The sequence below is a fragment of the Acomys russatus genome, chromosome 25, assembly GCF_903995435.1.
Source record: "Acomys russatus chromosome 25, mAcoRus1.1, whole genome shotgun sequence".
Taxonomy (NCBI): Eukaryota; Metazoa; Chordata; class Mammalia; order Rodentia; family Muridae; genus Acomys; species Acomys russatus.
The window spans coordinates 13,440,881-13,452,416 of NC_067161.1; the positions used below are offsets into that span (position 1 = coordinate 13,440,881).

The 11,536-nt window shown below is 52.3% G+C and overlaps 1 protein-coding gene across 1 annotated transcript; it reads left to right on the forward strand.

Moving 5' to 3' along the window:
• Positions 1-882: 882 nt before the first annotated feature.
• Rgs11 (regulator of G protein signaling 11) lies at positions 883-10,180 on the forward strand. The gene is made up of 17 exons (XM_051167990.1): positions 883-961; positions 1,212-1,308; positions 1,378-1,428; positions 1,495-1,601; positions 2,537-2,588; positions 2,687-2,745; positions 3,449-3,525; positions 3,698-3,779; positions 4,513-4,581; positions 6,812-6,835; positions 6,911-6,972; positions 7,066-7,179; positions 7,284-7,399; positions 7,536-7,623; positions 7,703-7,841; positions 9,607-9,689; positions 9,781-10,180. The coding sequence occupies exons 1-17, from the start codon at positions 893-895 to the stop codon at positions 9,890-9,892; spliced, it is 1,401 nt and encodes a 466-aa protein (XP_051023947.1). The 5' UTR covers positions 883-892; the 3' UTR covers positions 9,893-10,180.
• Positions 10,181-11,536: the final 1,356 nt, after the last annotated feature.

The following is an 11,536-nucleotide window of genomic DNA, read 5'->3' on the forward strand; positions in this document are numbered from 1 at the left end:
CCAGCAGTCTGAAACCTCCATAGATGCCTACTCACCCGGGGGGGGGGGAAGACAGCTGTCCTATAGCCAGCCCGACCTTGTGCTTAGGTGAAGTGGGGGGGAGGGGGAGAAGGCTGGGGTCTACCCGTAATATACTGTCTCTGGGCAGGACGCCCTTCCGGCTCCTCTGATCCAGTGGAATAAACTCGAGTGCCATATTGAAGGTTCCTGGTCTCAGTAAGGCCAATTGCCTCTCCTTTGGCCCCTGGCATTTCTTGGGTAAGGTAGAGGAGATCACACTATCTCCAGGAAAGAACAAATAGCCCATGTGACCCTTTAATAAATGGATCAGTGACCCTGCCAGGTGAGGCCTACATGGTACAAACCCTATGTCTTCACACAAGCCATTCATAGTGTTACATATGTGAAAGGATACTCTTCGGTCAGTCAAACTACAGCCTTGTCCCTGCATCCTTGACTCTGCTGGTCCCTGCACTCCTTACAGGCTCATGGATAGTAGAGTAGCTACCAAAATCCTAAACCACTGCTCCCAACGGGAGCCACCTGGCCTCGGGCTCCTCTGCTGGAGTCTTCCATCCCTTCTAGGCTTTATCCTTTTATACTGTCTCCACTCTGATGGAGACCTGTCCTATTCCAGAGCTTCCATGACAGATCCATCCCATCTCTAAGACCAAGCCCTGCAGCAGTAAGTAAATCATCAGACTAAGTCAGGCTCCTCTGCCTGGCAGGCATCTGAGGTTTCAGGCTGCCCCCACTGCAGGCTCTCCCAAGTCACACCTTCGATGGCTCAGGTGGTTCAGGTAGTGCGGGAACCTGGACCCCGAGGCTCACATGGTTAACCTTGGCGGGCGGGGCCAGCATGGGGCGGGGCGTCTTCTCTCGGACATCCGCCATGGCCACCTTTACGGGCTGCACACTCCACCGCGGGTGCTCCCGCAAGCAGAGGCCACATCTCACCAAGGTGGGCCCTCCGCCTGTGGGCATAGGGTTTAGGCAGGAGAGGGGGCGTGGAACGTGGTAGGTGAAGCGGGTGAACAGCACTGGGGACACCCAGGAAAGCACTGGAGTTCATAATGACCGCACTGGGTGGCCCGGATCCCGGCCTTTACTGCCCTAGTCTGTTATCCCCGCGAAGTGACCTGGGGAGCCTGGGGGCAAGTGCGCGCGATCTGAGTTGTTCCTCCACCCTCCCTCGCTCGCGCTCGCTTCAGATGGAACGGGTGATCGTGAGTATGCAGGACCCGGACCAGGGCGTGAAGATGCGAAGCCAGCGCCTTCTGATCACCGTCATTCCCCACGCTGTAGCGGGTGAGGCTCGTGGACACCCTGGGGGAGCAGGGCGCCGCGGTCTCTGCCCACTTCGTTTCTCCTGTGCAGGCAGAGACATCGTGGAATGGCTGGTCCGGAAGTTCTGCATCTCCGAGGAGGGTGAGAGTCCCGCGCACCACGGTTTGGGGCGGGGGTTGGCAGAGCGCTCACTTTCGTTCTCCTCAGAAGCCCTGCACCTGGGCACACTCCTGGCGCAGCACGGCTACATCTACCCCCTGCGTGAGTCGGGAGGCCTGATGCTCCGGCAGGATGAGACACCCTACAGGTTTCAGGTCTGGCCAAGGGTTGTAGGGTGCACTCCCCACTTAGGGAAGGGCGGAGCTCACTGGGGTTGGAGCGGGACGTTGTGACGTCACTGGACCGGACCCCCACCCCCACCCCACCCCCAAAAGACTGGACTGAGACCAGTCAAGGGAGCTTCTTCAACTCTCCAGTGCTGCAGCAGCCATGGAAAAGGCAGTGTCTGGGAGCTTCTTCAACTCTCCAGTGCTGCAGCAGCCATGGAAAAGGCAGTGTCTGGGCTCCCAGCAGGTCCCAGTCCTGAAAGATTATCTGCTGGGTGTGGTGACAGGATCCCTGCACCTTAGTGTGTGAGACCGGCCACCCCAAACTCAGACTGTGATCACACCCGTGGATTATCAGGCGCCCCTGGCATTCAGAGTCAGAGAAGTTGTCCCTTTATAGGACCCCACGTTCCAGGAGGAAAGAATGGGCAGTGGTGGCACAAACCTTTAATCCCTGTACTCAGGAGGCAGTGACTGGCAGATCTCTATAAATTCGGGGCCAGCCTGTCTACAGTGTTACAAAGTGAGTTCCAGAAGAGCCAGGGCTACACATAGAAACCTTGTCTCAGCCGGGCGTGGTGGTGCATGCCTTTAATCCCAGCACTCAGGAGGCAGAGGCAGGCGGATCGCTGTGAGTTCGAGGCCAGCCTGGTCTACAAAGTGAGTCCAGGATAGCCAAGGCTACACAGAGAAACCCTGTCTCGAAAAACCAAAAAAAAAAAAAAAAAAGAAAAGAAACCTTGTCTCACTCACCGCTCCCTACCCCCCCCCAAAAAAAAAAGAGAGTAGGCAGTGGTCAGCTGGAGCGAGAGAGATAATGATGACCCTCTGACCAGCCGTAGCCGGGAGCTAATGAGATAGTGGTGGGTAACCGGGAGAGAAATAAGGCAGCCTTGGACACCATTTTCTCTGCATGGCACAAGACACCCTACTTCTGGACAAGCACGCTGTGGCCAGCTGCTGAGCTAGACTATGGTGAGTGGAGTGGATGTTAGGCCAGGCTGGGACCTAGTGGTCCCAGAGCAATGTCACCGGGTTTGGACAGCGATGGCCCCTCTGTTCTATCCTTCCAGCCATCTACCTGGCTAAGAAGAACATCCAGAAACAAGGGGCCCTGGCAGACTATGAGAAGGTGGGACTTAGCCCTTAAGCCCAGAGCACACAGCCCAGGCCTCTATCTCCATAACACACATATACCTGTTCACCCCCTGCAGTCTCCCCAAGAGGACCACCCCCCCATACCTACAGGGGAGGCCTAGGGTCCTCAGAAGGGGAGGCAGCCCCATTTAAGACCCCTCTCCCCCATGGCAGAGCTGGAGAGATGGCTCAGAGGTTAAGAGCACTGACTGCTCTTCCAAAGGTCCTGAGTTCAATTCCCAACAACCATATGGTAGCTCACAACCATCTATACTGGGATTTGGTGCCCTCTTCTGGTGTGCAGGCAGAGGAATACTGTATACATAATAAATAAAAATAAATCTTAAAAAAAAAAAAAAAAAGCACAACAACATGGGCTGGGCAGATGGCTCAGAGGTTAAGACTGCTCTTCCAGAGTTCCAGAGTTCATTTCCCAGCAACCACATGGTGGCTCACAACTATCTATAATGTAATCTGATGCCCTCTTCTGGCCTGCAAGTGTACATGCAGGCAGAATACTGTATAAATTAAAAAAACAGACCCCATGGGATAAGCTGGTTTCTGTACCAGGTACACACACACACACACACACACACTAACTCACTGCAGTGTCCATGGGAACTGGGGTCCATATTTCCAGGGGTAGGCCTGTGTGGGGATTGCCCACTTTACCCACTGGATACCCTGCTGCCCTCCAGGAACACTATGCCCAGCTGAACAAGAAGATCAACCATGCGTGGGATCTAGTAGTGATGCAGGCTCGAGAGCAGCTGCGGTGAGACACCACACCACAGCTAGTGGGACCCTGAATTCAGGATGGCAGGCTGGACGCTGGCAGCCCTGGGGCCAAGAACATCACGCCACAAGCTCCACAGCCCATGGCCGAGTGTGGGATGTGCTGTGCGTGGGAGGATTATCTTCCTCTCATCTCTGCCTACTTCTCGCAGGGCGGCGAAACAGCGCCGCAAGGGAGACAGGCTGGTCATTTCGTGTCAGGAGCAGACATACTGGCTGGTGAACAAGTCCCCTGTGAGTCCTTGTGTGGTGAGGGCGGAGGACTGCCCCTGGCTGTCACAACAAGGGGTCTGTGCGCTTTGCTGAAAGGTTTTCTCAAAACTGCTTTCTTGGCGGGCGTGGTGGCACACGCCTGTAATCCCAGCACTGGAGAGGCAGAGGCAGGCAGATCGCTGTGAGTTCGAGGCCAGCCTGGTCTACAAAGCGCCAGGACAGCCAAGGCTAACACAGAGAGACCCTATCTCAAAAAACCAGAGAGAGAGAGAGAGAGAGAGAGAGAGAGAGAGAGAGAGAGAGAGAGAGAGAGAACTGGTTTCTTAAGCTCCGGGAAGCTCATTTCAGGGTCTTGGTGAGTAACAGGAAATTTGTTTTTGTTTTGATAATGTAGAGGTGACACGGCCACAGAACAAGCCAGTTTCACTCTAAAATATACCAGAGCCTATGCAGGACTGAGGTTTCCAGGAGGCAAGGGGGGGGGGGGGGGAGGTGGCGAGCTCAGCTGCAGCAGAGGGACTGGCTTTAGGGAGGCTGGTGCCTAAAAACATAGGTCCTAGCCCATGGCTTGAGATCTGCTTACTATCTGAGAGGCTCACCCTGAGTCAGAGTGGGCAGAGAGATGGGGTTCAAGGGCAGGTCAGGGCTCAGTTCCTGACTTCCTTGCAATGTCAGTCCCCACACCAAAGAGTAGAGGGTATTGAGGTCTGTTGGCTAGGGGGCTTAGCACCCCCATCTCATCATCCGTCTGCAGCCTGGGGCACCTAACGTCTTGGAGCAGGGTCCTGAGAGAGGCTCTTACAACTCCAGCCGCATGCAGGCGGTAAGCACCTCATGGTCAGGCCCTCACCCTCACTGCCGTTGCCTTAACCTGAACTCTATCACATGCCCTTGCACTCGGGCCACTTCCGGCTTCTTTGGACTGCTCACCCATTCGTTTATCCTTTGAGCCACCTAAACGTACCTGATGCACCCACTCCAAGGTCCCTATTTGGTGCTGTGCCTGGTCTCGGCTCCTACACCCCAATCTCAGGCTCCCTTTGTAACTCGTGTCCTCTTTTCTCCCACTTGCTGCCTTGGGTGTAAGTAAGTAGTGGTCCTGGAGGAGGGTGAGGGGCTCTTCCCCCAGGATAAAACAGGGGCAGCCTTCCCGGGGTGGTGGGAGTGATGACAAGCAAGGCTATGGCCTGGGGGACCTGGCAATCTCCAACCTGGAGAAGGCGAAGCCCAGTCCACACAGGCCCTCCCTAACCAAGGCAGCAGACCCTGTTGTCACACAGCATCTTGCTAACTTCAGCCCCTAACTTTTTTGTATATAAAAGCAGAGAGCTAAGATGACCAATGGAAGTCAGAGGCCTCAGCCCCGTGCCCAGTGTGGCCAGTCTCCTGGGTACTCCAGCCATGCAGAGATGCCTAGAGGGGTTGTGACTCAGTAAAACCAGACCCTGCCCACCCCAGAAGCATTTCTCAGTATACATTTAAAAAAAAAAAAAAGATTTATTTATTATTACGTATATACGGTGCTCTGCCTGCATATACACTCACAGGCCAGAAGAAGGCACCAGGTCTCATTATAGATGGTTGTGAGCCACCATGTGGGTGCTGGGGATTGAACTGGAAGAACAGTCAATGCTCTTAACCGCTGAGCCATCTCTCTAGACCCCTGGTATACATGTTTTATAAAAGACACCATGCCAGGCATGATGGCATGATGGCACATGCTGTTAATTCCAGCACTTGAGAAGCAGTTTGAGGTCTACAGAGCAAGTCCCAGGACAGCCAGGGCTACATAAAGAAATTCTGTCTCAAAACAGTCAGGCTTGGTGGTCCCAGCACTAGGGAGACAGAGGCAAGCGGATCTCTGTGAGTTCAAGAACAGGACAGCCACACCACAGAGAAACCATGAATTGTAAAACAAAACCAAACAACAAAAACCACTAGCACTACCAAGCTGGGCGTGGTAGCCTACACCTTTAATCCCAGCCAGCACTTGGGAGACAGAGGCAGGTGGATCTCTTGAGTTCCAGGCCTGTATGCTCAATGTTTTTAACCAATATACTTTATTAACAACTTAGTGACCGAGCATACGTCACTTATAACCCAACTAACCAAACAATAGGAAATGAGGATTAATGAACACAATAACAAAACCATAAGGATATCAGTTCCGAGGAGCGATTCTCTTGGCACAATCAACAGGATTTCTTCTGATGGAACCTAGAGTAACCAGAACCCAGAACCTCAGCAGGATCCGGAGCCCAGAACCCTTCCCTCAAGTGTTCTCTCTAGGACTGTCTCAAGTGGAGCGATGAACAGCCAAAACTATCCCAAGTCTCCAAAAAGCCCCTGCCTCCAGTTCTGTGCTCATTTATATAGCTCCTCCCAGAGTCTGTTCACAGGATCTTTTCAGCTGGCAACAATCAAGCTCCCGCACGAGATGGTCGGTCTTCTAGTGGATTAACCTCACCTGTTCTCTCATAAATCCGTTCCAATCCCGCACTTGGGATCCTAAAAACAGGTTTAGCTCTCCTTCACAGGCCAGCCTGGTCTATAAAGCAAGTCCAGGACAGCTAAGGCTACACAGAGAAACCCTGTCTTGAAAAGCCAAAAAACAAAAACAACTCCCCCCAAAAAAACTCAACTTTCCCCCCTCAAGAAAAACAAAACCAACCAACCAAAAATGCTTTAGTTCCAAGTTTAGTAGCAGGCACATCTAATCATAGTACTCGGGAGGCAAAGGCAGAAGAATCATTAATACAAAGGTGTCCTCAGCTACATAGTGAGTTCAAGGCCACCACGATCCGGAGAATCTGAAAGTATGACAGGCTAATAATAAGTGGGGCAATTTCTAGAAGCCTGGAGAACCATAGGGTTTTGTAGGACATCTTCAAAGTCTCCATTTAAAGGTTGTGAGAGGCCTCAGCTAGGGCTAGGAGGACGGGGCTCTTTGCTACTCCCAGTGGGGCAAGGTCTCAACCCTGGGTGGTAGCATAGGTTTTCTGAACCCCGAAGGCTGCTTTATAACGCAAGTTTCCCCTGTTTTCCAGACCTAGAGCTCGGATTTCTATAGGTGTGAGGTAGGTACAAGGGACATGGGGTGTGGGGATGCCCACCCTCCAGCCCAAGTCGTGACTCAAGCCTTGGTGTTCTAGATTGAGTGCTTCAGGAAGGCGCTGGGCCGGAACCGGGTGAAGTCCTCTGCCTGCCTTGAGGCGTGAGTGAGGGGCAAGAGACCCTCCCCAACCCAGACCCTTTATAGAGCCTCTTGTCCCTGAGGCCACCCTGCATTGGCCCCTGGAACCCCCAGGTACCTGAAGTTCAGCAGCCAGCACGGCCCGCATGATCCCATCATGTCAGGGTGCCTGCCCAGCAACCCCTGGATCACAGATGATGTCACCTACTGGGCCATGAATTCGCCCAAGTAAGCCCTGGGTGTTTGGGTGGGCGACATTGCTAAAAGCTCCCGGACTGGTAGCAGCAGGATCAGCAGCCCACTCTCTCTTGTTTCCACCTCCCCTCATCCAGCGCGGCTGCTCCTACAAAGCTCCGTGTTGAGCGATGGAGCTTCAGCTTCCGGGAGCTCCTGGATGACCCGGTGGGGCGTGCCCACTTCATGGACTTCCTCCAGAAGGAGTTCAGTGGTGAGAAGCCTACCTTCCTGCTGTAGACACCCCGAAGAGAGGGATGCTACTGCCTGGGACCTCGCCCCAGATATTCTCTATCTAGCCTGCTCAGTCGGACCCCTTAACCCTGACTACTGCCCTGTCCTGTCCTCAGCGGAAAACCTCAGCTTCTGGGAGGCCTGTGAGGAGCTGCGCTTTGGCGGACAGGCCCAGGTCCCTGCCTTGGTGGATGCTGTGTATCAGTAAGTGTGTGGAAGTGGAAAGCCAATTGGCCCTCACTCGGGCCCAGCATGGCCCAATGCTGCACCATCACTATCGCAGGCAGTTTCTGGCCCCTGGAGCTGCCCGCTGGATCAACATTGACAGCCGGACGATGGAGTGGACCCTGGAGGGGCTGCGACAGCCACACCGCTATGTGCTGGATGCAGCGCAGCTGCACATCTACATGCTCATGAAGAAGGTGGGCACATCCTGGTGTCCCCACCATCATAGCCTTTCCCGCTCCGCTTTCAGTTCTATTGGTTTTGGCCTGTTTGGCTTCATGAGGAGAGAGCACAGTTTCTGTCACTGGCTGCCCTGGTTTCAGTTAAACAGTGCGGTGGTGTTCAGACCTCACCGGTCATCTGGTGGTATATAGATGGGGTCAAAGTTCCACTCTTTACACTACTGTTGTTTAAGATAATTCGCTAAATCCTTAGTGTTTGTTTTTAGTGCATAGTGGGGGTTCTTAGCTTGTCTGAATCAGGGTCTCACTCTGTATAAATGTCCAGACTGGCCTTTGACCTGTAGGTGATGCTCCTGCTTCAGCCAATTGCTGTTGTTTAATACCATAATAAATTCATATATTTCTTAAGGCATGGTGACGAAAACCTTTAGCCCTGCCTTTAGGGAGGCAGAGGCATATGGATCTCTGTGAATAAAAGGTTAGCCAACAGTGCACAATGAGATCCTCTCTCTCTCTCTCTCTCTCTCTCTCTCTCTCTCTCTCTCTCTCTCTCTCTCTCTCACAAACACACACACACAAAATCATAGATTTCAACACATTTAATAAGCTCTAATCCGCAACAACTAATCACTATTAGTGTCACCATTAGAGACAGTCTCTTGTTATTCAGACTAGCTTTGTATTTTCTAAAACAAACAAACAAACAAACAAAAAAAAACCAAAAAAACAAACAACCATTGTTTTCTCAAAACAAAAACAAAAACTAAACTAAAAACCAACCAAACAACAAGGAAAGCCAGGCATGGTGGCACACACCTTTAATCCCAGCACTTTGGGAGGCACAGGGAGTTTTTTTTAAAAATAGTGTGATGATGCATGTTTGAATTCCTAGCACAATGGGGTTGGGAACAGAAGGGTAAAAAGTTTAAAATCAGACTGGAGAGATGGCTCAGAGGTTAAGAGCATTGACAGCTCTTCCAGAGGTCATGAGTTCAGTTCCCAGCAACTATATGGTGGCTCACAACCATCTATAATATGATCTGATGCCCTCTTCTGGTGTGCAAGTGTACATATAGGCAGAGCACTGTACACATAATAAATAAATAAATCTAAAAAAAAAAGTTTAAAGTCATTCCTAGGAAATTCAGAGGCAGAGGTAGGTGGATTGCTGTGAGTTCAAGGCTAGCCTGGTCTACTACAGGGTTACACAGAGAACCCCTGTCTGGAAAACTGAAGAAAAAAAAATTGGGTTCTCTCTTTGTTCTTTAAGCTTGACTGTGAGTTCACTGACTTGGGCTCAAGCTGGCAGGCCTGGCTTGGTTATTTATTTATTTATAGACAGGGTTTCTCTGTGTAATAGCTCTTGCTGTCCTAGATTCACTCTGTAGACCACGCTGGCCTCAAACTCACAGCGATCCACCCTCCTCTGCCTCCTGAGGGATGGGATTAAAGAGGTGCACTGCCGCACCTGGCTCTTGGCAAGGTTATCATAATGGCCACATTCCCTGTCTTTCCTGCAGAGGTGGAAGCACTCTGCTCCTCATGCCTGGCTGAGGTGCTTGGCCCATTGCTCTATGTGTGAAGCCGGTGTGTCTTGCCTATGTTTTGCAATCTAGTGGCCCCACCAGATGGCTGTCAGGTCTCTGTAGGTCTTGCTTTGGGCTAGTGTGGGACAGTTGCCCCCCAGCACCCTGTCCTGCAGGGTCTGTAAACAGGAGGTGGCCCCAGCAATGCTTGGCTAGGAAGCCAAGAGTCAGAGACTGGACACTGTCTCTTGCAGGACTCCTATCCAAGGTTCCTCAAGTCTGACTTGTACAAAGGCCTGCTGGAGGAAGCTGTGATCCCACTGGAGACCAAGCGCTGGTGAGCCAAGCCAGTGGCCTATGTCCACCGAGCTGGGAGGCCCCTGCAGGGGGAGACTGGTGCGGTGCCCTAAGCACTTTCTTGTCCCCAGGGCATTTCCATTCTTGAGGAAGCCTCTGCACTCAAGCCCTAGCCCTGCCCTCCAATCTACCCCTGGGGAGCCTGCGGCAGCCAGCACCCCCACAAGTGGCAATGGGCAGTAGATGGATACTGGGCCCCAGCACTGGTACCTCCCTGTGTAGAGAGGCCCTTTAGCCTCCACTAAGTAAGTCATCCCCTGCCTAGTCTGGCCCAGCCACTGATTCCTAGGGAAAGATTTCATTGGCTGACCCTTGCCAGGACAACTTGTTCTAGAAGAAGGGTAAAATCAGGGTCCTCAGGGTTCCTGGTATTCTGGAGGGTACAGTTCAGGACAGGTAGCTATTTCAACTCTAGATGTTAAGTCAGTGACACAGGAGGAGTTGTCTCTGGCCACACTACCCTATTCAGAGGAGTCCTCCACTGTGTGAGTCCCCAGTCCTGCTGAGGCTAAATCCAGCGGATTCTTAATTGACTGTGTCCGCAGGCATCGTTTGCACTGTCTTTTGATCAGATCTGTAGAAAAGTAACTGCATGTTGTTGTCCAGACTATAGGGCTCTCAGATCCCTTAGGGCAAGTCTTCGCCGAGGTGGCAGCCCTGGCATCCAGTCTTCCTGTCCAGGCTGGTCCAGGCTGTCCTGTGTTGCTGCCATTGCCACGCCCACCCCAGAGGTAGAAGTAAAGATGCCACCTCCTTCTGCCATGAAGCCCCCAACAGGGCCGTTCTCTAGTCTCCCCTCACAACTCACCTCTACAGAAATAAAAGATTGAGACCCTTGCTCAGTCTGTTCTTCTGTGGGTCCAGCTTGGCCTATGGCCACGGCTTGAGTATGTGTGGCGAAATGCACGGTGGGTGATCTGTAGCGTGAGTGGCACGTGTGAATGTTGCATGTGTTGTGTGCAGCTGTGGTGTAACTATGTAGTATGTTAGTTGTGTGTGTGTGTGTGTGCATGGGCGCCCACACGTGTGTGAAAAGGCAGGGAGGGAAAGATCAAGGGTGTGGTTCTGGTATAAAAAGTAGCAGCTGTGGGAGTGGTGGGATGGCTCAGTGCGTAAAGCTGCTTGCTGTCAAGCCCGAGGACCTGAGTTAAATCCCCAGGACATATATGGTAGAAAGGAGAGAAGTGATTCCCACAAATTGCCCTCCGACTTTTGTACATACCCCTACTGGGGCACAGGGGTACAGGGGCACGCCTTTAATTCCAACACTCAAGAGACAGAGGCAGGTGGATCGCTGTTAGTTCGAGGCCAGCCTGGTCTACAAAGCAAGCCCAGGACAGCCAAGGCGACACAGAGAAGCTATCTCGAAAAACCAAAAAAACCCTGAGTGGACATGATGTCCAGTGTCCCCTGGAGCAGGTGTGCCCATCTGCAGGAGGCATGACACAAAGCCAGTCCTGGGATCCTAAGAAACCATGGGCAGGCTAGAGTCATTAAAGCTTTAGTTGTTTTGTTTCTTTTTTTTCTTTCTTTCTTTCTTTCTTTTTTTTTTTTTTGGCCGCCCTTGGACTCTGTACCTCATCCTGTGCAGTGGAGAGCCAGATCCTGAAATCTGGAGGCACGCCCCTCTTCCCACAACTGCCCTTCCTTTTCAGGTCCACCTGTGTGACCTTTACTTTCTGCCTTGAAATCATCCACCCATGAACCTCAGCCCTCAGGGTGACGCCTCAGGCACACCTGTGTACACTTCACGTTCTCCCGTGCCGACAGCCAGAGCTCACCCACCCTCCACTGCACTGCATAACAGAACAGACAAGACTGCAGGCT

Excerpts from the sequence above, each read along its gene's own strand:
- Rgs11 (XM_051167990.1), top strand. The coding sequence starts at position 893 with ATGGCCACCTTTACGGGCTGCACACTCCACCGCGGGTGCTCCCGCAAG. Across the intron at positions 2,589-2,686 it reads AGCTGCTGAGCTAGACTATG|CCATCTACCTGGCTAAGAAG; the intron begins GTGAGTGGAGTG and ends CTATCCTTCCAG. Across the intron at positions 7,624-7,702 it reads TTGGTGGATGCTGTGTATCA|GCAGTTTCTGGCCCCTGGAG; the intron begins GTAAGTGTGTGG and ends TCACTATCGCAG.